Source organism: Felis catus, chromosome F2 (genome assembly GCF_018350175.1).
Source record: "Felis catus isolate Fca126 chromosome F2, F.catus_Fca126_mat1.0, whole genome shotgun sequence".
NCBI lineage: Eukaryota > Metazoa > Chordata > Mammalia > Carnivora > Felidae > Felis > Felis catus.
Genome location: NC_058385.1, coordinates 64,039,271 through 64,066,287, shown reverse-complemented (window position 1 = coordinate 64,066,287; position 27,017 = coordinate 64,039,271). Strand labels below are relative to the sequence as shown.

General features: G+C 37.1%; 2 protein-coding genes across 7 annotated transcripts in view; one reads left to right on the top strand and one right to left on the bottom strand.

The window, feature by feature from the left end:
• MTBP (MDM2 binding protein) overlaps window positions 1–10,340 on the bottom strand; it is an 80,183-nt gene extending 69,843 nt beyond the window's left edge. For 2 of the 3 annotated variants that reach the window (XM_019823073.3, XM_019823074.3), the window contains exons 1-6: window positions 10,044–10,340; window positions 9,162–9,242; window positions 4,649–4,722; window positions 4,404–4,552; window positions 2,069–2,127; window positions 493–637 (exon numbers count right to left, since the gene is read on the bottom strand). In XM_019823073.3, coding sequence (XP_019678632.2) covers window positions 493–637; window positions 2,069–2,127; window positions 4,404–4,552; window positions 4,649–4,722; window positions 9,162–9,242; window positions 10,044–10,161 — 626 coding nt within the window. In that variant the 5' untranslated portion in view covers window positions 10,162–10,340. The remainder of the gene's footprint in view (window positions 1–492; window positions 638–2,068; window positions 2,128–4,403; window positions 4,553–4,648; window positions 4,723–9,161; window positions 9,243–10,043) is intronic. The other variant, XM_004000088.5, reaches the window with a different exon arrangement.
• A 77-nt stretch (window positions 10,341–10,417) lies between these two features.
• MRPL13 (mitochondrial ribosomal protein L13) overlaps window positions 10,418–27,017 on the top strand; it is a 52,431-nt gene continuing 35,831 nt past the window's right edge. For 2 of the 4 annotated variants that reach the window (XM_019823076.3, XR_006592260.1), the window contains exons 1-3: window positions 10,418–10,565; window positions 13,671–13,794; window positions 25,832–25,925. In XM_019823076.3, the coding sequence (XP_019678635.1) occupies window positions 10,539–10,565; window positions 13,671–13,794; window positions 25,832–25,925 (245 nt within the window). In that variant the 5' untranslated portion in view covers window positions 10,418–10,538. Of the gene's footprint in view, window positions 10,566–10,618; window positions 10,748–13,670; window positions 13,795–25,831; window positions 25,926–27,017 lie in introns of those variants that run through there. The other 2 variants (XM_045049675.1, XR_006592261.1) reach the window with 2 other exon arrangements.

Below are 27,017 nucleotides of genomic sequence, written 5' to 3'. Positions count from 1 at the left end.
GTGTGTTTAGATAGTTAATGCTCAATAATGATTATAAAACAGCATTGATGACACTTACTAAACACTTAAATATCTCAGAAATATTAAATATGAAATAAGAAAAATCCAGATTTTCTCAGTAAACTGTAATAACAGTATGACATAAAACTATCTTATCACATTAAAAAAGTCATCGGGATGCCTGAGTGGCTCAGTTGGCTAGTTGTCCAACTTCGGCTCAGATCATGATCTCACGATTCGTGAGTTTGAGACCCGCATTGGGCTCTGTGCTGACAGCTCAGAGCCTGGAGCCTGCTTCAGATTCTGTGTCTCCCTCTCTCTCTGCCCCTCCCCCACTCATGCTCGCTTGCTCTCTCTCTCTCTCTCTCTCTCTCTCTCTCTCAAAAATAAACATTAAACAAAATCTTCGATAAGTTATTAAAATTAGGATGGCATGTTAATTGTGAAAACAGACTACACAGACAGCAACCAAATATGAACAAAGAAGCTTACATTACACAATTATTTCCTGCTATAGTTATTTTTGCTGAATACCATTCCTTTAAATGTTTTAATGCTCCTATAGTAGGTAAACAGTCTTTCAACTTGGGAGGATCTTTGTCAGAAGGCAACAGTATTACATCTATCATTGCTCTACCTAGAAAGAGAATAAGGCATTTTCATAATTAAAAAAATACACATTTAGAAGTTCAAAATTTCTAAATGTTCATCATTTGATTTAAAGCCATGTTATCTTGAAATAGCTAACATAACAGAAAACAATGAACTCTATCATAATTACTTGCCAGTTATGTACCAATGCTTAATTATACACATTGCTCTTGAGATCATCAATGCTATTGTTGTACTGAACAGAGAAACAGAGAAAAAAATCTGTGCAATTTCAGTATATTTTTCTATACTTAATTTATACAAAAAGGAATGAATTAATATAAAATTGTAATGGTCAAATAAATTATTTCTTTTTATAGGACAATAAAACACTCAGAAAACTCAATTATATTGACAATATCATTGGTTCCTAAGAAAAAAAGTATAACTTCATGAAACTTCACATTTTATAAATTTATAAATTTACCAAAAAACCTAGAAAATGTTAACAAAACCGAACCAAACAGAAATTTGATAATGAAAGCTTTCTATTTTGCTAAAACAGCAATTGCATATTTCAATGCATATTCTGAATTTGACACATTTCATTTAAAAAATTGGTATGTGTATTTATCTATGTATTCAGTTATTTCCCACATAGAATCTTTTATACTAAGATAGGATTTTGAATATAAGGATCAAACTGTGAGCTTTCAAGTCCCTCATGGTAATCACATTTGCTTTACTCATCATTACATACTCAGCTCCTAATACAATACATGATCTATGATAGATGCAACAAATGTGTGCTTAATAAATGACTTTCAATAATGAAAAATATTCAAGAAAAGCTCTTCAAAAGTATTTACAGATGCCAAATTGTACCAGGTTTTAGATGCCAGCTACTTGATTGACACAAGGAAAGATAAATTTCAGAGAGGCTACAGCTTTAAGAATAGCATGGTACAGTATTTCATAAAATATACTTGTCATTATTGTAAAAAAAAAAAAGGGGTGTGGGGCTCTGTAAACAAATGCTGAGTGGAGCATTTATCTACTTGATAAAGTATACAGTGACCCCACACCTTAAAAGATGTTGCCAAAATGATCTAGGTTAAAGAACTTGTTTTTCCAGGAATTGTTATAGGACTCATGTTCTACAGAATGTACTATGTAAAACAATGGTATATAGTGGAAAGATTCTTCAGTAATAACTAAATAAGAAAATGGAGACTGGTATTTAATTTTCTAAGTTCTAATTTTTTTCTAACTAAATAAAAACGAGAACTGTAGTGTCTCAGTAATATACTTTATTAAAGCAATGAAGTATGTTTGATATCAACTTCAATTAAGAAATTATTTTTCATTTTGAGTTTCAAAATTAGAAGTGAGAACATAAGCATAAAGGCTGAATTCATCACTCATTCATAGAAGTGTAAGATAAGACATATTCCCAAAAGTAGTCATAAAATATTACCAGGAGCAGGAAGTTTGTCAGACAATTGATGCAGATTTTCTGCAGATTCTTCATACAGGCTAAAACAAAAGGGTAAGTTAGAAAAGACACACATACACATACACATTACATATAAGCATAACAGGTAATATTAACTAAATGAATCTATGTGCCAGATACTATGAAGTATGTTAGATACATTATCTTGGTCTTCAGGACAACCCACGAGGCACTACTATAATATTATTATCCTTACTTTAAATAATTTGCCTACAGTCACATAACCAGCAGGTGTAGAAAGTAGGATTCAGAGTCCAAGTTATTAGCCACATCCCCAAAAAACAAACAATAAAAAGGGGAAAAAAACTCCCTAAATTATATCTAGTACATTAAATATAAATCATAACTAATAGACCAAACATTTTTCTGAACCTTAAAAGCACAGTATTGCTAAGTGTTTAAAAAAGAAGGATACTGCTTTTCTCTGAATGGCATACAACAGCCCTGACTGGAAAATAGGATGATGTCCTCCAATTCTTCAAAATCTTTTCATTTTATCCAAATGATGAATTTTTCTTTTTCAAAAATCTATTGTATAACATAAAATTACGTAAACCCTTTATTAGAAACCTGCCATTATCTAGAAAACTTAAGGCATCTTATGATAAAGCATAGTTTTCAAGCTCCCTCTTGTGGAAAAAACTATTAGGTCACTTACTAGAAATAATTACTTTTACGCTCCTTATCTTTTAATAATGGTGGGAAAACACGGATGCTAAGAACTCTAAGGCTAGAAGGCACCTTAGAAATCACCTAAAAGGATCTCAACACTGTATAGACAAGATAATAAAGGACCAGAGAAATGAAGTGACTGGTCCACAATCAAGTAACTAGAAACTACCTCTACTGAGCCCTGGGTTTATACCATTTCCTTGGTTCTACAATGTATCCTTTCATTAATCAGTACAAACAAATACAAATAAAAAACAGGAAAACAGAATTTTTAAAGTCTGCAGTAATTTATAGAAGTATTATAATATACGATTACTACAGTAAACAAAAGTAGTTTTTGTAATGAAATATTATGGAAGACTAATGAAAGGTATTAATTACGAGTCGAAGATGGGATATTTCACGAAGAGAAAAATAATCACAACTTATATCACCTGAACCAACTTATATATTATACCACAATTCAAAAAACCTAAAAGTGAAGCCAATCATCTATATAATCCGCAGAAACTCTATGCTCAAGATATACATAAATTGAATAAATCATATATATCAACCTCAAATAGCAAAATGATAATCATAATTTGATTTGATTTGAGTTTGAATGCCAGTTATTAACCTCAAATTCAAGTTTCTTTTTTTAAAAGTGTATTTATTTTGAGGAGAGAGAGAGAGAGAGAACCAAGATCATGCCAACACCTACAAATGATTTGCTTTCCCTCTCTTTTCATCTCTGAAAGAATTTATCTAAAATGGATGCTATTCCTTAAATATTTGGGAGAATAATTTGGTGAAGTCATACTGGCCTAGAGTTTGATAGTGGGAAAATTTTTTAACAATTCAATTACTTTATTATTTTTTTTAATGTTTATTTATTATTTTATTTTGAAAGCGAGCGAGCAAGCCTGAGTGGGGGAGGGGCAGGGAGGGACAGGGAGGGAGAGAAAGAATCCCAAGCAGGCTCTGTGCTATCAGGGCTCAAACTCAGGAACTGTAAGATCATGACCTGAGCCCAAACCAACAGTTGGACGTTTAACCAACTGAGCCACCCAGGTGCTCCATTACATTCAAGTTTCTCTTCAAGCTCTTAAAATTCATAATCAGACAGAATTCATCTTCAAGAAAGTGACATATTGGGGTGCCTGGGTGGCTCAGTCGGTTGAGCGTCCGACTTCAGCTCAGGTCACAATCTCACGGTCCGTGAGTTTGAGCCCCTCGTCGGGCTCTGGGCTGATGGCTCAGAGCCTGGAGCCTGCTTCTGATTCTGTGTCTCCCTCTCTCTCTGCCCCTCCCCCGTTCATGCTCTGTCTCTCTTTGTCTCAAAAATAAATAAACATTAAAAAAATTTAAAAAAAAAGTGACATATTAGAATGTCACTTTTTATGATTAATGCAATTGTGTAAGCTTAAGAAGCTAGATATTTTCAGATACCAATTTTTCCATTTTACAGTTTTATTCAAATAAAAGGCCCAAATTGCCCATCTCCCAAAATAGAGTTGAAAATTTCAATAACTAAAATTTCCTTCCTATGGCTGCTAAAAAAATCTCATTTTCACTCTTGTGGCTGAAATACTGTGTACTGTTAAAATATTTTAAAGATATTATAGAAAGCATATAAGCATACTCAGCCAAGGATAATGATTCTCTGCTATTACTATCTTCTTCCTCAAAACACTCAGCGCTCAAACATTCTTCAATATTTGTTTGAAGAACATCTTCAATTTCATCTTTTTCTGTACCAAAATGTATCTCTTCCCAGTGAGAACTGCAAAACTAATATATCAAAAGATTGTATTAAATAATGGGTTTCTGAAATTACTTACATTGGCAAAGACATTCACTAATGCCTATTTTTTTCATTTCTATTACCTGATAAAATCCACATATTGCCTGCACTGCAAAGAACCACTTCTTGGGAGCAGGTATGCCGCCTACCGAACATGCTTGAAAACAAAATCGTGCTTATTAGAAGAAAGGCGTATCACAAATAAGCAGATGCTACAGTATCTATACTTAGAGAATTATATAATTTTTATTACAGTATATAGTTCTTCAAGATATACGTGTGTATATGCATATACGTATATATTACATGGATCTTTTTAAAATCTCTAAAAATTTAAATAGAACAATCTGCCCAAAGAGCAAAATTATTCACTCACAATGAATACTTTTATTTTGTCACAACTCAAAATCCATACTATTTTAATCATCATTTCAAACACTAAAACCTACCAAGAAAAAAACCCCAACACCCGCTTAATTACTGAGTCATGCAAAACTGCGTAAGTGATGGTAAGAGATCTAGTTCCCTCTTCAAAGACAACGAAGGTCTGGTTCAGCCTGGCCAGAAAGAGAGAGAGGAGATAAAACAATACCCTCATGACATTTTCTACTCCCCTCTAAAGCCATTTCAAAATGTTGTTGTGTATCCAACATGCAACTGTAACTGATGGGGGAGTGTGGGGCAAGTTGAGGGCAAAATACAGGTGGGTACCCTCCCTCCCTCGGCCCAGTGGAATATTGTTTGGACACTCCTGGCTACCCAAGAACAAAGGAAAGGGGTTTAAGTACTTGCCATGGTAATGTGGGAAACTAAGGCAAAGGAAAAATTAAATCCCCTTACTGCCTATAGCCCAATGACAAGTCCTTGAAACCAGCAGAGTGACCTCCCTCTAGGAGCTCAGCTGCCTGGAGGATGACACTTTGCTAGGGGCAAAAGAGAATCTTAGCTTAACATTATCCCAACTTCGAGGATCCTGTAAATCTACTTCCATTATCTCAACTTCCCCAAGATATATGCTAGCAATCATACTCCAAGCTTATGGCCCTGATATACAACTGAAGGGTCTCCTGACTGAGGTTTTATTAAACGGTAATAAATGATGTTTCCCTAGCAACAGGTAGCCCCTGAAGGTCCTGAAAACCTTGCTTCCAAAATTCCTTGGAGACTTACTCTATCCCTGACCCCCTCCCAACCTGAGGGTACATAATGAGTTTACCTGTCATGACCCCATGCAGCTCTCCCTACCCCTGGGTCCTGTCTCCATGCTTTAATAAAATCACCTTTTCGCACCAAAGAGGTCTTCAAGAATTCTTTCTTGGCCTTCGGCTCCAGACCACCCCAGCATCACCCCAAAACTTCATCATAACTACATTCATTAAAGGCACCAATAACTAATGTTATAAAATCTGATAGCTCTTACCACTGTTGTTACTTGACCTCTCAACATAAGAATAAGAAAGGAATGAAAGATGACACAGTTGACTACTTTCTCCTTAAAACACTTGATTTCTGTGGAACCTATCTTTCCAGCTACTCCTCATGCCTTTAAAAACTGGTGTTCAGGGGCGCCTAGGTGGCTCAGTCGGTTAAGCGTCCGACTTTGGCTCAGGTCATGATCTCACGGTCCATGAGTTCGAGCCCCACGTCGGGCTCTGTGATGACAGCTCAGAGCCTGGAGCCTGTTTCAGATTCTGTGTCTCCCTCTCTCTGACCCTCCCCCGTTCATGCTCGGTCTCTCTCTGTCTCAAAAATAAATAAACGTTAAAAAAAACAAACAAAAAAAAAAACTGGTGTTCAGTTCCTTTAAATATTGGGATTCAGTTCAAGATTTTCTGCTCTTCTCACTATCCATAAACAATCCCATCCTTTCTCATAGTTTGGACTGACATCTACATATTGATGATTCTATTATCTGTATCTCCAGCCTTACTTTGCCTTTTGAGTTCTGGACACACGTATCCAACTTTTGCAAAACATTTTCAATTTGACATCTTACGGGGCAACTAAATACATGTTCCGAATTGAACATGTCATTTGATGAGGTCTTGGGGTGATAGTGGGGTTCAGAGCTGACAGCCAAGAAAGAATTCTTGAAGATGTCCTTTGGTGCAAAAAGGTGATTTTATTAAAGCAAGGAGACAGGACCTGTGGGCAGAAAGAGCAGCACTGGGGTTATGAACAGTGACTACTTATATAACAAGGAGTTGGGGGAGATAAAGTCAAGAGGGAGTTTCTTGAAGAGATTTCCATATGCTAAAGAGGACTCACAGATTACTGGAGGCCTAGCTATTATCAAGCTAAGGTTGTTTTTCCCTCTAGCAAAGCATTAGCATTAAGATGGTAGGGAGTTCCTGGAGATTAGGCTATTAATAAGATTGTTTTTTCTTGTAATATTACTAAGATATTTGTAAACTAATGGAGACTCTATCAGTTTAACCATTTGTTTTCTGTCCTTTCCTTTGTTCTTGGGCAGCCAGGAGTGCCTGAGAAATATTACACATATTCCACCGGGGCAGGGGGGTTGTGCTAGCTTGTGCTGGGCTCTCACTCAGCTTGTCTTATGGCCCCTCATCTACCATGCCTCAAACTCTAATTCTCCTATCTTGCTAAATGCCACCACTTATACTATACCCAAGCCAGAAATCTAATGTCATTCTTGATTGCTTTCTCACACTACCCTTCTCCTGAATCACACCAATGCAACACTAGGTCAGGTGGATTCTACCTCCATAATTTCTTTCAGATCCATTTTCCTCTACCTCGGCTACCTCTCTTATTTCTTAGCTGGTCTTCTGCAGCAGCCCCTCATGCCTATACTTTCCTCCAATTTGTCCACTATACTGTAGCCAGAATACTTCAACAACACAGATGTCACCAGATCTCTTCCTTCACTAAGGCCTTCAATGGCTAATTATCATTATGAAGAAGTCCAAGAGCCCTGACATGATTTACAAAGTCCTCCACATTGCTATGCCTATCTTTCCAGCCTTATCTCAATTATAATCATATTATACTTCCAGTTTCTCAGACTTGCCATATTACTGAAAGCAATAATGTTCACAGGGTAAGAAATTCAATCTCTTTGCATGGTTCTGATATGCAGATTTCAGTTCCCATGATTTAAATAACACCTGGTCCCCCAAAACAGGGCTCAAACTGCAGCTATCATGGTTTATTAATCAACTGTAATTGCCTAAAGCAAAACTTCACTGCTAGCTTCTCATATCGCAAATCACTACATAAATCAAAGATGTGTATCATGATCAGTGACCAATCACATTACTACTTTTCAAAGTTTGTTGCTGATTGGTCACTGCATAGCTGTTATTCAGTTCATATGAATAGATGACAAATATGTAATTGTGTTTCCTTCTTGTCTCCCAGTGATAAATTTACATATTTTACAAAAATGGGTAACAGGAAGAGGAAATTGGCAAAAGGAAAAAAAAAAAGATAAAGGCACAGCAAAGAAGCAAAAAGTGATTAACACCAAAAGTGACATTCAAATCTAATGTAAATGGATTCTAAAAATAGCCGCTGTGAAAGAGAGAATCCAATGTGGGGTTTGAACTCAGGAACCAAGAGATCATGACCTGAGCTGAAGTCGGATGCTCAACAGATTGAGGCACCCAGACACCCCTTGGACAAGAAACTTCTATCTACCCAAACAGGAAGCAAAAGTTATCCCAAGAATTCCTATAATGCTCCCAATATTTCTTCAATGTATACTTTCGAGGCATAAGTGAAAGAAAAGCTTTCTTGCAATACCAGTAGTATTGACTTAAATTATACCAACTTGAAAAAGTAATGAGTACTACCACAACTTGGCAAACAGACTAGGGCAGCCTGAACATTTATAACCAAAACAGACTAGGGCAGCATGAATGAGCACCCTACCCAGAGCATCTCCAGAAACTTCCTTCAGCTTTTAATTTGGTCTGTTTTGGTTATCTCCTTTTTCTGAGCCTTTGAAAGACACTCTCAGAGGCCAAGAAGAGGAAGTAAAAGAGAAGATGACTATAAAAAAAAAAAAAATAAGTAGATGGATTTGTATAATGCCAATAGAAACCAAAGGAGAAGAGATTTTTACAAAGCAAAGGCTGGTCAAATAAGCCAAATACTTTGAAAAAGGTAAAACAGACAAGAATGGAGACAAGATTACTGTGTTTAACAATTATGAAGTGCTTTTAAGAAAATCAATAAGAGATAAGGGTGGAAAAAAATGGTAAGAAATGTGTAAGAGCATTAATAATGTATTTGTACTCAGGACAAATCATAAATCCTCCTTATAATACCACATTACCCTATTATATATGGAGCTAAAGATGGGCAAGAAAATACCACAAAGGGAACAAAAGTCAAGCTGAGAACCTAGAATAATTTTCATAATAATTTTCACACAATTTAATGACATTCAAGCAGCAGGAAGAGGGAATTAGCATCTTTTTCAGTTCTGTATTTCCTTACTTATCTCCCTATCCCAGTGATGTGTGCAGTCAACAAGTATCTTTCATACTTTTAAGTGACCAAATTAATTAAATTTATTTCCAATACAAATACAGGGCCAGAGAAAAAAGGGGTTCGTGTTATACTTACCAGGAAAAGTACTATCTTCTGGATTCATTGAAGCACTAATGCTTCTTTTCAGGAGGTGATAAACATTTGCTGCTGTTAAATCTGAAAAAGAAAAGGCAACCTAACTCAATGGGCACAAGAGTTACATAATCTAGGCCTATTCCAATTTCACCATCAGAGACTCTCCAGAAAAACATGTTGTACATAAAAGAGCTACACAGAGAAAACCCAAAAGGCTCCTCTGGTTTATACACGCTAGCCAGTTAAATATTCAAAATTCCCCCCAAAGGATAATTTTAAGCAGAGAAGGGAAACTCTGTCACAACACTCTATACACAACCACATATATTTTCTCAAGATGCCTGCTCAATCAAAACAAACAAATAAAATGCAGTGTGGATTATAGACAGAAACACCAAAAAGGAGTGTAATTTCAAACGGTCACGATTGTTTTAAATTTACCATTTTTTTTTTAATCTTACTTTTATATGTAGGATATCTCCTCCCATTACGATGTAGACTCTAGGAGAGTAAGATCCTTGTCCATCTTGTTCCTTTCTGTATTACTTGTATTTGGAACATAGAGTTGACGGAATCGCCTATTGAATGCATATATTTCTAACAAGAAGACATTCCATTCCGAAGGCACAGAGAATAAATCAGTTAAATTTTTACTGTGCCAAGAACTTCTGAGCACTGGAATTGTGCATCCACAAATTTGTCCCTATTTCTCCACGAAGATAATGACATTTTTCAGCCCTTATTGGGACGATCCCATAGAGTCTCAGATTCTCGGGACAACTCGAGATAGCCCCCCTCCCTCACCGGCAGAACTTGATCTCAAACTTAAATTTCTTCCCCTCCCCGCAAGCGGTTCCCGCTCTTTCTCAGCCCTGCGCTTACCCGGCTGTTTCTCGGTACCCTCAACGGACGACTTCCCAGGTCCATGATCCACTTCCCCACCCGCTGCTGAGGGGACTTTTGCTTCCCCCCAGATCACAAGGAGCAGGTACCGATCCATCTCCTTCGAGCCGAGCTCCTATTTCAGATCTTGGTTTCCACATCCAAATAGTCGCGCGCTGCTTAGGCACTTCCGGTTTGCATCCACCAAATTTAGGTCGGCTGGAAATTGTGCGCGCTGGGTCGGTTTGCCTCAGCTTTTCCAGCCGGCGGGTTCTTTGGAGGAGTTATTCTGTCAATGACTGCATTATTTCCTCCTGTCAGGATGAAAGTGCTACCATGGGAAGATTGGAGGAGACCCAGAAAAAGCAGAGAAACTGACGACGGCTGGCTGGCCTAGGAACTGTCATGCTTGCCTATATATGTTTCCCGCCGGGCCATTAATGCTGGGGTCTGGCCGTGGACCCTGGGAATAGAACGGTCCTGCAAGTGGAGAAAATGTCGAGTTTCTCTAGGGCGCCCCAGGTGAGCTCGAACTCTTGTGGCTTGATGGAGTTCATTACACTGGCAGAAGGAAGTCAGTTGCTTCGGTGGATTTAGTGATGCTGAGTGGGCAGGAAAGAGGAGTTCCTGGGCCAGGAGATGATGCCTCGGGAAAGCACTTATGAGAATCGTAATCTGGCCGCCGCTTGCTGTTGTTCTCTTTGGTATTCGTCTCCTCCTTTCAGTTAGCCCTTTTCATGACTTTTTTCCTAAGGAAAGAGTATTCAGATAGGGCACTGTAGACCATTGTAAGGATTTGCTTCTTACTGAATAAAATGAGGATCTAGTTAGTGAAGGGTTTGGAGCCAGGAAGTGACAGTGATCTCACTTAAAAGTGTTAGAAGGAGCTCTCTGGCAGCTGAGTTAAGAATAGACTGTTCAGAGGTGGGGATTGGTGGAAGGTAGAAACAAAGAGTCGGTTTAGAGGCCAACTGCAGTGATCCAGGCTAAACACTATGGTGGCACAAACCGAACTAGACAGTATAGGGTTGAAGAGTGGTCAGGTTTTGTTTGAAGGTGGAGTCAAAAGGATTTCCTGAAGGATTGAATGTGAGCTGACAACGAAAGAACAAGGATTACTCTAAGGTTTTTTGTTTCTGAAACCGGAAGCGTGTGCCATCAGCTGAGATAGGGAAGACTGAAATTGAAGCAGGTTTCAGGTAGAAGAGCTGGAGTTCAGCTTTGGGTCTGTTGACCTGAGATGCTTCTTAGCCCAGTCCTGCTCCAGGAGTGATTCCTTCCTTGAACTGTTTGTTACCTCTCCTGGATGAAGCAAATTTAAGAAGTAAAATTAAAAATTTGAAAACTTTACAGCAGTTTGATGATATGGCGGTATTTTAATGGTTTTTGAACAAATTTTTTTTTTATCAAAATATTGATCTGCAATGGAATGGGGACAAACTAGTCTTTAGGAGATGGTTTAAAAAGCACTGTAGTGCAGCTACCAAATGGGCAATTGGTACAATTGTAGAGTTCAGGAAAGAGGTCAAGGCTAGAGATGTAAATTTCTACACTTGGGAGTCATAAGCATGGAAATGACATGTAAACATACGAGTCTGGATGTAGTCATTGAGAAGGTGTGTATAGAAAAGAGAGAAGGACCAAGAACTGAATTCTGGAACATTTCAACATTTCAGTGGCAAGAGATAGGAAAACAAGCAAAGTAGGGAAAAAACCAACAGAGGGTGGTGTCCTGGAAATCAAGTGAGGAAAGAATATCCAGGAGAAGGAAATGATCACCTGTATTGAAGACTTAGAATTGACCAAGGGATTCAGTGACATGAAGGTCCTGGTAACTTTGACAGGCAATAGAGAGAGGGTGATGGGTGTGGGAGAAGAAAAGCCAGGGTGGAGCAGGCTGAAGTCAGCATAAGGACAAATTGGAGTAAAGACAACTCTTTGGGAGAATTTTGCCACAAAGGAGGCAGTGGGTAAGTGAGGTAGAGAGGGTTTGTTTTTTGTTTTGTTTTGTTTAACTTTATTATGGAGAATTTCAATCCTATATAAATGAAGGTACAGCCCAGTTTCAAAAACCTCATAGCCAATATTTTTTCATCTGTACCCCCCATTCACTTCTTCCCCTTATGAATCTGAGATGAATCTCAGATTCCTGTTATTTCATAAATAAATATTTCAGTATGTTCTCTATAAGGATTCTTTTTGGAAATATAATCCCAATACCATTTATCAAAGACAAAAAGTAATCATGATTCCTTAATATCAGATATCTAGTATATGTTCAAATTCCCAATTTTCTCATTTATGTTATAGAAATACATAAATTTTTACTGTTTGTTCCTTTGGTTTAGGATTTAGAATGTAATAATTTCATGTTTTTTAATTCTCTCTTAAGTTCTTTTTCCTATTTTTTTCCTTTGCAATTTATTGAAGACAAAAGATTGTCCTATAGACTTCCCACTGTTTGAATCCTTTTTTATTTTTATTTTTATTTTTTTAGTTAGTCATAAGCTGAGAGTACTAGGGAAAAGATATGGGCTAGAGGCTGTCTTTATATGCAGAAGACATGATTGTCTTTGTGAAAAATCAGATGGAATCTAAGAAAAGCTCCTAAAACTGATAAATAAGTTTAGCAAAGTTGCAGGGTACAAGACCAAAATGCAAAAAAATGAGGTGTATTTCTATATACTAGCAACGAACAGAAATTTAAATTAAAAATACAATACTATTTACAATGGCATCAAAATATGTGAAATACTTAAGAGAGAAATCTGACAAAAGAGAGGAGAACAAGTAGAAACTAGAAAAGTGAGAAAGGAAAAAAAATGGTGAGCAGTTTAGAAGCTGATATGAGGTTTGTAATAATAAAATTTAAAATAAACCCAATTAGCCTGATTGTATTTTTTCCAGCATTGTTTAGCAACCCGTGTATATGCATACAGAAAGCATCTGGTTGACATCTCTATGGGCTGGAATTTTCTGAGAGCTTGAAGGTACTGATGGATACTACAAAGACAATGGTTTATGCCTGACGCAGCCTAAAGATGTCTGTGTAAGGCAGCTATGTAAAATTTAAGCTTATTCAACATCCTCCATCTATTCTTGTCTAGCTATATTCTGTTACTTACCTCTTCCATGGAATTGAACTGCTGAATAGTTTTCAGTTCCCAATTAGCTACTCATTTTTCAATTTAATACATATTAGTCTTCAAAGTATTTTTGAAGACCTTATAAACAGTTTCTGCTTTCATAAGAGTTCCCATTACTCTTCCAGATTCTATTCTGTATGATATCAAAAATTGTCATAATATAAAGGAAAATATATCTTTGAAATGTTTTAAATAAAATATCATCCACACTGCTAATAGGAAGGCAGGCAAGAAAAATTACTGTGTTAATCTTCGTAGAATGTAAAAAGACCCTCCTTTTCCAGAAACAAATGAAAACAAAACCAAAATGATTATTTAGTGACAGGATCTTTTTTCAAAGTAATTATTGATATTAACAGTAGAATATACATGATGGTATATAATAATCTCAATTATTTCCATTGTAATTAGAACTTTCTTTATTGTTTTCTCTGTCTCTGTCTCTGTCTGTCTCTCTCTCTCTCTCTTTTTTTTCCCCAAGCAATGGGCCACTTTTGCTCGGGTTTGGTATCTCTTAGATGGGAAAATGCAGCCCCCTGGCAAACTGGCTGCTTTGGCATCAATCAAACTTCAAGGATTGCATAAACCTGTATACCATCAACTGAGTGAGTATCATTTTATGTCTGTCACGAGTATCCATAATTTTCATGCCAGAATAGAATGTTGAAAAGTCTGACTGAACTACTTCTAAGTACCTCTTTTTTTCTTGGGATCCCTTGTTCCATTCTTACAAAAAACCTACTAGGGCACTGAAATGAATTTGGTTTATTCACAGGAAAACCATACAGACCAGTTTGCCTGAGATAACCCCATTTTATGTCATTACCCCAGCAAAATTCTCAGTAGCCTTCCTTTCACTCTCAGATATCCTGAGTGGGACTAGAAATCAAATGTTCACTCTTACACGTGTGTCTTCACATGGCAATGAACATTTGAATAGGGAGTTTTTGAAAATGAAAAAATAAGTTTGTCTTGTCTTCTAAAAACCTTTCCCCTAGAAAGATGGATAGAGCTAGCGGAACATGGAAAGTTTACTTTTTACTGTTTTGAATTGATAGATTTGATTTTCTGTAACCTTTTTCCAAAACAAAGGAAAAAAGTTGTTTTGAGACTAAAGGTCTTCAGCTTATTGTAGGTAATTCTGGTTGACTTCACTTACCTAGGCACTTCAGTGCACACCCAACAAGATCTAGGTGTCAATTCTTACTCTTTGTCTTGACCTGTCAGCAGCATTTTGTGCAGCTGATCATAGTGTTAACTTTTTGATACATGAAATACACAAAGATATATACAGTATGTAGATACAGTATGTAGACAAATCTATTTTTAAATATAAGTAATATTTTAAAGAAAATTAGCAGTTACAATGATGATGAAATAAATACCCATACACTCAACATTTGCGTTATTTCCAATTTTTTTGCCATTACAAACAATATCCCTGTTGGTATTCTTATACCTTTTTTCCAGGGCGCAGGTGGAAGAGTTTCTCCCAGATCTGTCTATAGGACAGGAATTACTGGGTTCAAAGGTGCATGGGAAACTAGGTAGTCTTTATGCTAATGTCCTCTCTACCAGAGTTTTTATTAGCCATCATCTTCGATAACAGTTGATGTTTTCATTCTTTTTAAGTTTGACTACTCTCATAAATGTGGAATGCATTCTCGTGGTGGTTTTAATTTTCATTTTCCTCATTGCAAATGGAATTAAGTATCTCTTCACTATTTAATGGCCTTTTATCATTTCTTCTTCTGTGAAATATCTGTGCGTGTCTTTTGCCATATTTCCACTGAGTTATTTGTCCTCTACATTTTTCTAACTTTTATGTATAATTTAACATGTAATTTTTTACTCAGTCATTTGAAAATAAGTTGCAGATGTCTCAATAAATCCCCCTGAATTTAGCATGTGTCTCCTAGAATAAGTATATTCCCCTATGTAACCAAAATGCCATTATCATATGTAACAAAATAAACACAATTTAATTGTACAGTTTAATGTCCAGTGCATTTTCACATTTGCCTAGTAGTTTCAAGCATATTTTTTATAGCTGTTACTTTTTTAAAACCAGGACCCAACCAAGCTTTATGTATTATTGCCTTTAATTGTTATGTTCCTTTAGTCTTTTTAAATGTAGAAGAATCCTTCTCTTTTATTTTTTCCTGCCATTAACCTTTTGAGGAGTCCAGGCTAGTTGTCATATAAAGAACTTTCTTCTTAAACACATTCTTTACTTGTTTTTGGATGCGTTCTCTTACTAACTCCTCCTTCCCAGTCCCCTTTGTTTTTTTCAACTTTCCAAACTCCCAATCTTCTCTCATTAAAAATTAGGAGGGGGAGGGGCATGGAGGGCACCTGGATGGTTCAGTTGGTTAAGCCTCTGGTTCTTGGTTTCAACTCAGCTCAGCTCATGATCTCATGGTTCCTGGTTTTGACCCTTGTGTTGGGCCCTGCACTGACAGTGCAGAACCTACTTGAGATTCTCTCTCCCTCTCTGTCTCTCTGCCCCTCCCTTGCTCACTCTCTCTCTATCTCTCAAAAATAAATAAATAAACTTAACAAAAAAAATAGGAGTGCCCTGAAGCCTGGTCTTTGGACCCCTTCACAGTCCTTAGGCAATCACATTCAGGTTCAGGTCTCTAAATATTTTCTGTTAGGCTAAGCTCCCAAATTCATATCTTCATTTTTTACCTTTTCCCTGTATTCCAGACTCCCATAACCACATTTCTACTCAATAAATCTTAGGTGTCCAGTGGGCATCTGCAACATTTTAATGTGTGTTTAACTCGGAGATGTCCTACTTCCTGATTTCCCCCACCCAAAACCAACCTGTTACTTCTGGTTTCCCCATCTTAGTTAACAGCATCTGTATTCTTTTAGTTGGGCTAGTCAGAAGTGTTTGCTTCATTTGTGACTTCTCTTTGTTCAACTCATAGATATGGGTATATATCTGAAAAAATATATGTATCTGAAATCTAGCTACTTCTCATTAACTCTTCTACTGTAATTTTAAACCACTTTGCTCTCTAGTTGGGATTATTCCAAAAGCCTCCTCACTGATCTTGCTGCTCCTACTCTTTGCCCCAACAGGGTCTTTTCTCTACAGATGAGTTGCAGATGTCTCTTCCAAATGAGAAAGTAAAAGCCAACATTTGCCAGTCCCTACAAGGACCTACACGGTGTGGTCCCTTTTACCTTGCTGAGTTTGCTTCCTACCTCCTAGGGTAATCCACTAAGGCTTGCTGCTCTTTCCTTAATGTGCCTGTCAGCACATTTTTGCCTTAGGGCCTTTTCATATTTTGTTCCCTCTGCCTGGATGGGGTTTTCCAGATTTATGGCTTAATTCTTCACATCTTTCAGATTTCTGCTCATTTGTATTCTGAGAGAGGCCTTCCCCAGTTCCTCTGTCATCTCACCCTTTCACTCTATACTTTACCTTGCCTTTAGGGGCACCTGGGTGGCTCAGTTGGTTAAGCATCCGACTTTGGCTCAGGTCATGATCTCATGGTTCGTGAGTTCGAGCCCCACATCGGGCTCTGTGCTGACAGCTCAGAGCCTGGAGCCTGCTTCAGATTCTGTGTCTTCCTGTCTTTCTGCCCTCCCCCCACTTCCCACCCCCTACCCCCTTGCTCACACTCTCTCTCTCTCCTAAATATAAACATTAAAAAAAATTTTTTTTAATTAGCATTCTCTGATCACCTGACATATATAAATATGTATTATCCACACCTCCACCACACTAAGTTCTAAGAGGATAGGAACTTTGCCTAAATTTTTCACAGCTATATGCCCAGTGTCTAGAATAGTGTTTGACACATAGTTGGACTACATAAAATGTTTTTTGAGTGAATATATGCATTCATGAATACGAGTTTTGAGAATGAAGAAATTACTTTTAATCGGGGCTCTGGCATTTAGCTAAGTTAGATTTTGGATCTGTGGAGCTAGCAGGGAAAGTACTGCAGATGGGTTGATTTGGGTAAACGCAAGAACTCATGAGTTACGCTATTTCTCATACTTGCTGCTCTAATCTTTTTCTGCACTTTTAAAAAAAATTTTTTTAATGTTTATTTATTTTTGAGAGAGAGAGAGAGAGAGACAGAATCCGAAGCAGGCTCCAGGCTACAAGCTGTCAGCACAGAGCCTGATGCGAGGCTCGAACTCAGGAACAGTGAGATCATGACCTGAGCCGAAGTCGGACGCTCAACTGACTGAGCCACCCAGGCGCCCCTCTTTTTCTTCACTTAATAAAATTTCAAAGTCAGCCCACAACCTGTGAAATCTTTAAGTATGGAATATGAATGTAAGGATTTTGTCATGTCAGTGTTAGTTTTTCAAGCACTTAGTACAACATCTGGTCCTTCAGAGATGCTTATCAAAAATGTTTTGTGGGGGGCGCCTGGATGGCGCAGTCGGTTAAGCGTCCGACTTCAGCCAGGTCACGATCTCGCGGTCCGTGAGTTCGAGCCCCACATCAGGCTCTGGGCTGATGGCTCAGAGCCTGGAGCCTGTTTCTGATTCTGTGTCTCCCTCTCTCTCTGCCCCTCCCCCGTTCATGCTCTGTCTCTCTCTGTCTCAAAAATAAATAAAAGTCGAAAAAAAAATTAAAAAAAAAAATGTTTTGTGGAATGACACTTTTAAGAAAATGTTTTATGAGCACCGTCAGTTTTCATTATTCACCATTACGTTCTTTAAAGTCACCATGAATGCTGAAAGAGAGTGAACACTGAACCATGGCTTTAGAGATATGGTTAGGTTCCAATGAGCCTCTAGTCACAACATTCATTTGTCAGCCAGGCAATAAATAGCTTTGTTTTATGTGTGTTTCTGTTTAAAGACAGCTTGTTTAATATACATATTGTTGCTTCTTTAGCGCTGAACTCACGGCTAACCACACAGTAACTCATGCCTGAACGTTGCTTATCTAACACAGGATTTCTCTTTAAGACACACTGCAGGCTTCTTGCACTTAGGAATACTACACAGCACTTCAGCATCAGACTCGAGGGATATTTTAAACAGCAAAGTCACTTATAAAAAGCACAGTAATGCCAAAAACCTAGCACTAAATAGACCACAAAAGGACACTGGTAAAGAGTAAAAGAGCCGAAACAAAAGACAGTGCGTTACCATATTTGACCTCAGCTTACGCATCAAGCTACTCAGATTTTTCCCTGCCGTGCACATGTCTGCAAATGACTGGGAAAGCACTGCAAGTTTTGAGATTATCAATAAATTTTAAGAGAATAGGCAAATTTGTAATACAGAATACATGAATAGTGAGGAGCAACCACACCTTGAAAGTAAAATAGTGGTCAGCAGACCTACGCTTGACTAATTATAAATCTGTTTGCTTTAAAAATCTCGGGTTTTTGTGGGGCTCTGGGTGGCTCAGTCGGTTGAGTGTCTGACTCTTGGTTTTTTTTTTTTTTCAAAATTTTTTTTTCAATGTTTTTTATTTATTTTTGGGACAGAGAGAGACAGAGCATGAACGGGGGAGGGGCAGAGAGAGAGGGAGACACAGAATCAGAAACAGCCTCCAGGCTCCGAGCCATCAGCCCAGAGCCTGACGCGGGGCTCGAACTCACGGACCGCGAGATCGTGACCTGGCTGAAGTCGGACGCCTAACCGACTGCGCCACCCAGGCGCCCCCTGACTCTTGGTTTTAGCTCAGGTCATGATCTCACAGTTTGTAGGTTTGAGCCCCATGTCAGGTTCTGTGCTGGAAGTGCCGAGCCTGCTTGGGATTCTCTCTCTCCCTCTCTGACCCTACCCAACCCCCCACCCCCCCCCCCCCAAGCACTGTGTCTGTCTCTCAAGATAAATAAATAAACTTAAAAACAATATCTGTGGTTTTTGGCAGACAAGGAGAATGTTATAGTCTTAGAATTACCAAGTAATAGAATGAATTCCTTAGGACTTTAGATATTTTAATTGCCTCATTGATATACGTGAGAAGTAAAATCAGAAGAATAAAATGACTTTCTCCCTGTCACTCAGCTATATTATAATAGAACTTGGACCAGAACCCAGGCACCTGTTTCATCAGATAGTAAATTACCCATTCCACATCAGTGTGGTGATTCTTAGCCACTTAAACTATGTTTTCCTGCTAAGTTTTTTTTTTTTTTCTTGGCAGTGTTATCAACAAGGTAATATACAAGATCTTTTAGGTTGTTTTTTAAAAAAAATTTTTTTAAGTTTATTTATTTTTGACAGAGAGAGACAATGGGAGTGTGAGCTAGGGAGGGGCAGAGAGAGAGGGAGACCCAGAATCTGAAGCAGCTCCAGGCTCTGAGCTGTCAGCACAGAGCCCGACGCGGGGCTCGAACTCACAGACCGCGAGATCATGACCTGAGCCAAAGTCAGACGCTTAATCGACTGAGCCACCCAGGCGCCCCTTTAAAAAAAATTTTTTTTTAACATTTATTTATTTTTGAGAGACAGAGAGTGAGTGGGGGAAGGGCAGAGAGAGGGAGACACAGAATCCAAAGCAGGCTTTCCAGGCTCTGAGCTGTCAGCACAGAGCCTGTCGCGGGACTCAGACTCACGATACGTGAGATCATAACCTGAGCTGAAGTTGGATGCTTAACCGACTGAACCACCCAGGCGCCTTAGGTTGTTTTTGTAGAAATACAAACAATACAAAATTTGGGAAAAAGTAGAATTCGTAGTAATGTAATTTCTTTCTTAAAGTATAGCACTTATCTGTTCACTGAATTAAAGTTCTGCTTTCCTACAAGCAGGTCATTATTGCAAAAGTATTCTTTAAGTACTAATGAAAATACTTGCTAGCACACCAAAAGAGCTTTGGTAGCTACCTATCACGTCATCCTTTTCTAGTAAAGGACAATAGCTTTTCTATGAAATTAAAAATTAACGTTTTAAAGACTGAGCTGTATTTTTGTTTCACTATATAATTTAATATGGAACTTATATCAGCAAGACTTTTTATGTCCACAAGATGTCACTAAAGTCAAAACTTAAATTGCAAGCAATTTTCAGCTTACAAACATGTCTGTCGTAAGTTTATTTCTAACATTCATTGGTTAAATAAGCATTTATCAAGCATGTATTATGTTCTCACAATCGCTGTAAACATGTTTGTTTGAAAATTGGCATACAATTTCCCAGATAAATAATACTATAAATGATGGTCATATATCCAGGAATAGCTATAAAAGTTAGCCGATAATATATCCAAACATAATGTATACTGTATTTGAACTACTTTACAGGTCCAGTAGACTTTGTGAAGTTTTATAGAAAACCAACTTTCCACTTATAAGGTTATTTTTTATGGAAAATGTGGTCTGAGTCAAGCTGGAAATGATGTAGAACTAGGAAAAGTTCCCTTCTCTTTCTAATCAGAGCTGCCCTTCTGAATTTGGGACCTGGGAGCTCTTTGAACATGTTTGTCACTGATAATAAAAAGAAAGGGCACATGGTAGTTTTTAGATTACACTTACTCTTCATGAGGACTCCATTCTTTTCATTGCCCACAGATTAATAAATTGAGGACAGTGTGAATGTTTAAAAGAAGCAGAAGGGCACCTGGGTGGCTCAGTCAGTTAACTGTTCCACTCTTGATTTTGGCTCAGGTCATGATCTCACGGTTGGTGAAATTGAGTCCCATGTTGGGCTGTGTGCTGACAGCACGGAGCCTGCTTAAGATTCTGTCTCTCCTCTCTGCCCCTCCCTTGCTTACACACGTTCTCTGTCTGTCTCTCTCTCTCTCTCTCTCTCTCTCTCTCTCTCTCAAAATAAACAAGCATTTTAAATAAATTAATTAATTAATTTAAAAAATAAATAAAAGAAGCAGAGAGAAACCTTCCTTTAGCGTTTCTAAAGTTATTGTTAGATTATCCTAAAATACTCCTGATCTACATGAAAGGAAACAGAAGTTGCACACAGTTCTTAATGTTATAAACTCTAGCACACCAGGCAGTTCAACAAAGATTAGATCTAATCTCTAACATTCTGCCTTATATTATTTATTTAATCTTTTAAAGACTTGTTAGGGAAAAGAAAAGTTTAGGATGCTTTTTTTAAAGTTACCAAGCTAACACATTTTTCTCTTTTACTATTTAAGTTCAGTGTCAGTTTATTTCAAATGTAAATTACTGCATCATTTTAATTTTGCAATCTTAATTGCACATTTATTCTTCAACTCCTAGAATATCATCGTACAAAGCAGTGAAGGAGAGTTTTGCTTTAGATCATATCTTGAATACTTAACTCCTTTAAAAGTGAATACTTAGATATTATCAATAAATTTGAACAACATACCTTGTTCCTATCACAGTGTCTTTATACTCAGTAGATTTTGTGGTAACTGATGTGATCGTCTGTTATATTAGCTATGCACAAATTCAGGGATGCCGAAAAAAACACTGAAGAAGGCATTTGGACATTTATCTTTCAAGGTTGGAAACAAACAAAATGGCCAAAGCCAATTTTGTTATTTATCACCCAATTGAAATAGCTATTTTCAAACATTTCTCAAACCAAATCTTGTAAGGAGACCCAATATATAAAAGCAGTGCTATGCTAGTTGAAGGAGGGAGAAGATGCTCGACCCTTTCCCCTTTGAGTCACCTTCTCAGAACCTGACATCTCTATCAAATACAGTTTTAAAATCAGTAAGCTACAGCAAAGAGCTTTTAAAGAGGGATTTGACACATGGAGCGGATGAAAAGACAAGCTACAGACTGAAGGGAAATATTTGCAAACCATATAGTCAACAAGAAACAAACTAACACTTAATTAGAAAATGAGCAAAGTATCATGACCAGATGGTAAATAAATACATAAAATGATTCAACATTATTAGCCATTAGGGAAAAACAGATTAAACCCACAGTGAGACATCACTGCATGTCTGTCAGAATAGCTAAAATAAAAAGTGGCAAATGCTGGTGATGATGCAAAGAAACTGGATTGCTCACACATTGTTTGTAGGAGTATAAAATGGTACAGCCAGTCTGGAAAAGAATATGGCAGTTTCTTATAAAACTAAACATGAGCTTGCCGTACAACAATTGCACTTTTGGACATTTCTCCCAGGGAAACTAAAACACAAAAACCTGTATCAATTAATAATACTTCCACTGCATTGCTCTTTATCCCCATATATTTATCAGCCTCTGACGTATTGTATGTTTACTTGTTTATTGTCTAGCTCATTGCACTAGAATGTAGGATTTATTATGACCAGGGATTTCAGTTGCATTCATTGCTCTATTCTCAGCATCAAGAACAGTACCTGACATGAGTAAGTAGTAAGTGGATTAATTTATTAATCAATGGAAAAGAACTACAAAGCAGATTTTGGAAGAGATTCCCAGCAAACTTACCAGATATCTCCATCTGAATCCATCCCCCTATGGAATCTGAGCAGCTCAGACAGTTTTGATTGGTCCAATTTCTAAGAACTGCGATCTAAGAGAGGAATTGAATGCGAACGGACATGATAGAACAAGCCCTATTTACATTAAAGTGAACACCAGGAATTTTTTTTTAACACTTATTGTGACTTGTAATTCCCATTATATAAGAGGTCTACATTAAGAGTCTTCAGAAGGGAGCTTATAATTGAGGTGGAGAAAGTAAAATTGTACAAATGATAGGACAAGATAGAGTTAAATCGGTATCATAAGAGAAATTCAGGCATCCTTGTGGAATCAAGGGAAGTTAGGTTTGGTATTAGGAAAGGCTTTATGAAAGGACTGGTATTAATTTTGGAACCTGATATTTATGTGGAACTTAAATTTTATGGATAAAATTTAGCAAGTGGAGACAAATCAGGAGAGTATTTCTACTGGAAGGAACAAAGGAAAGATCAGGGGATCTGTGTATATGATCTTCTGTATGTATGTGTGTGTGTTTTAAACAGAAATGATGGGATAATGCTTCAGAGAATAGCAAGTAGTATGGTTTGGGATGGGAAAGAACTGGTAAATAAGGCTAGAAAGTTTGAGCCTAAACTGTAGGTATCCTTGAATACCGCACCTGGGGAGTTGGTACGTGTTGAGGTACGAAGGTGACAAATAACTTTAACCTAAGGTTGGTATGTTAAAAAGAATTTCGGAGCTGTCCTCAGAACCTAGTAGAAAAGGGTGCATGATCAATTAGCGACTGATATTCCTGCCTCCAGAATGAATGTTATATCTCTTCCTCCCAGGGAATTTTGAGGAAAAAATATGAGTTCTGGTTTAGGGGAGAAAATGAGCCAAAACACTGAAGCTGTAGGACTGAGAAGCACCCCTGACAGTGTGACTCATCATAAGAACTTCAGTTCCCTGACATGACACTTTTGAGTTTCCACTTTGATTGAATTTATCTGAATTTATTTGGCACCTAATTTCATTCATTCATTCATTCATTCATTCACTCATGCACACATGTGTGCCCACACACACCAAATATTATAAAAAGGAGTCAAGGTTACACATCTAAGGTGAGAGTTTTTACAAATACACTCACAACTCCTTTTTCTAAAAATTACTTATTACTTTAGTTTTTTTAATCTGAAAGAAATTAATTTCTCTTGGAATATCTCTTGATCAGGCAGTAGAGTTCTAATTTATATACATTTGCTGCATATTATAAAGCATAATTGTTTAATGAAACTTTACAATGAAATCTATTGTATGTAGAAATTGAGACAGAAATAATTGTACTATATTCAGGGTTTCAGCCTTTAACAATATTGGCTTTTGTTTTAATATGTAATGCAGTTAAAAAATATTTAATTCCTGGTTAGTTTGATTTAGAGTTAGAGAAGTCTTTCTAAGAATATATTCTAAGAATATATATTCTCCCTCAATAACTTATGCCAGAGGCATGTTATTGAGGGAGAATAATTTTTCCCAGATTAGATGTTCGTACCTTACAGATGAAAGAACATGATTTTCATCTGATCTGTGATATTCTTTTGAATGTCCTTTGAGAGATCCTTTTGATCTCTACAAAGACAGTAAGTTTGTTTGGAATAGCTCAAGATGCTTTTTGTTTGTTTGTTTGTTTGTTTGTTTTAAGTATTTAGAGAGAGATAGAGAGAGTTGGGGAGGGGCAGAGAGAGAGAGAGAGAGAGAAAATCCCCAAGCAGGCTCTTCACTATGAACCCGATATGGGGCTCGAACTCACAAAACATGTGATCATAACCTGAGCCAAAATCAAGGGACGTTTAACTGACTGAGCCACCTAGGTGCCCCGGCTTTTCCATATTTAAAGCTTAAATAACATTTAAAAAAAAAATTCAGCTCTTGTGTAAAGCTAAGGATTCCATTTTTCCTCAGCCTAAGTGTCACGCAAAGAGCCTGAACCGGGAATTAAATAACATGGTGTGTGAGCTTTGGCAAATCACTTGATCTTAGCAGGCGTTAGTGTCTTCAACTGTAAAAGTCTGGTTGAAAACTAAGGTAACTTCAGCATTCTCTGAGATGACATAGATATCTTCTCACCGTCTTTATTTATTTTCCTGGTTCATTTGTCCAGTTGCCTTACTAGCCCATTGTGGGTTACTTTTAGGAACTTTGATCAATTTGCCAAATAGAGTCAAACTGTCTTTTCAACCCACTGACAGCAAAGCTTCCCAGGTAAAGCTTTCCTTTACACTTCTCGATTCCCTTTCACTGTGATAAAAAAAAAAATTTTTTTTTTCTGCTTTTTTCTCTGTCTTTTACCCTCATTCCATGTAGACTATATACTTCTCTCTTAAAATGCTGTCATTGAAATTCAAAGCTCATTATCTTATAATGTAACTGTTAGTTTTCATATGCGGTATTTATTTATACTTATTTTTTCAGTGTTTTTAAATAAATTAAAATCTTTTTAAGTTTTTATATTAGTAGAATAGGCATTTAAAAAATGTTTTTGATTATTTGATTTTGTGATGTATCATGACTCATGGGAAAACTGCATGTTGACTTTTTAGGGTTTTTTATTAATTTTATGGAAAATTAATCTAATACATGTATTTTAATTTTCAAGTCATCTGAAATATCAAATATGCATGTTGTCATAGTTGAAAGTGGCAGTTTAAATGTAGCTAGTTAAATGTGGTTGGAAAAAGCCTTGGGTTAGTAGTTAAGCATAAGATCATAATACTCTATTGTTCTCTGAATTTAAGGAGAAAAATCAATTGTGACATTTTACATTTGTTTTCAATTTGCCTATTGGTAAAACATACCTTTTTACATCTATATACGTATTGTTTTCATTTTCTCTTCTATTTTTAAGGGGAAGTTTATATTAGACATTTAAAGATATGTTAATATAAACATTTTAGCAAAGTGTAATTATTAACGGGAAAAGACCATAGGAATAACATTAGTTTGCCTTTAAAAGATGTGTTGTTGTTATTGGCATCTTTAATAATATCCTCTTTTATCTTCCAGTGTTGAGATTTTCCAAATGTCTGGCCAACTCTTTCACTCTTTCTATACTTAGATGTTATGTAAAAGAGGAACAGAATAGCAAAATCCTGTTCAAGGATTTTGGTGTTGCACTGTGACTTGCTTTATGTTTTTTAATGTGTTGTTTAGACTTTGAAAAGCTTTATAAATAACCAAGACCACTTTTTCTTAAAATCATGACTTTCATATAATATCTTTTCCTCTTTGTTCTTTTTAAATCTAGGTGACTGTGGGGATCATGTTGTCATAATGAACACAAGGCACATTGCATTTTCTGGAAATAAATGGGAACAAAAAGTATACTCCTCACATACTGGGTAAGATAACGCCATTGTCCAACAGACATATGAAAAAATGCTCAACATATCTAACCATCAGAGAAGTGCAAATCAAAACCACAATGAGGTATCACCTTAACATCTGTCAGTGCGGCCGCTAAGCAGTAAATAATAAGTGTTGGTAAGAATGTGGAGAAAAACGAACCTTCATGCACTGTTGGCGGGAATGTAAATCGGTATGGCCACTGTGGAAAACAGTGTGGAGGTTCCTCAAAAAACTAAAAATAGAAATACCATATGATCCAGTAGTTCCACTACTAGGTTATTACCCAAAGAAAACAAAAATACTAATTTGTAAAGATACATATACCTCTATGTTTATTGCAGCATTATTTATAATAGCCAGGGTAGAGAAGCAACCCACGTGTCCATTGATACATGAATGGATAATGATGTACATGTGTGCATGTGCACTGGAATATTACTCAGCCATAAAGAAGGATGCAGTCTGGCCATTTGCAACAACATGGATGGACCTAGAGTATATAGCGCAAAGTGAAATGTGTCAGAGAAAGACAAATACCATATGCTTTCACTTATGTGTGGAATCTAAAAAAAAAAAAAAATGAACACACAAAACTGCAGAATCAGACCTATAAATACAGAGAACAGATTGATGGTTGCCAAAGAGGGTAGGAGTGGAAGGGAGGGTGAAAGGGAGTGGGAGATACAGGCTTTCAGTTATGGAATGAGTAAGTCACAGGGATAAAAGGTACAACATAGGGACTATACTCACTGGTGTTACAATAGTCTTGTATGATGACAGAAGGTAGCTACACTTGTGGTGAGCATAGCATAATAGAGAGTTGTTGAATCACTAAGTTGTACACCTAAAACTAATGTAACATCAAGTATCAACTACTCAAATAAAAAAAAAAATGATACTGCCATTGTCAAAGAATATAGGCAGTTGAAATATATTACTTTAAAAATACTATTGGGGCGCCTGGTTGGCTCAGCCAGTTGAGCATCCAGCTTTGGCTCAGGTCATGATCTTGCACTTCGTGGGTTCGGGCGCCGCATCGGGCTCTGTGCTGACAGCTCGGAGCCTGGAGCCTGTTTCGGATTCTG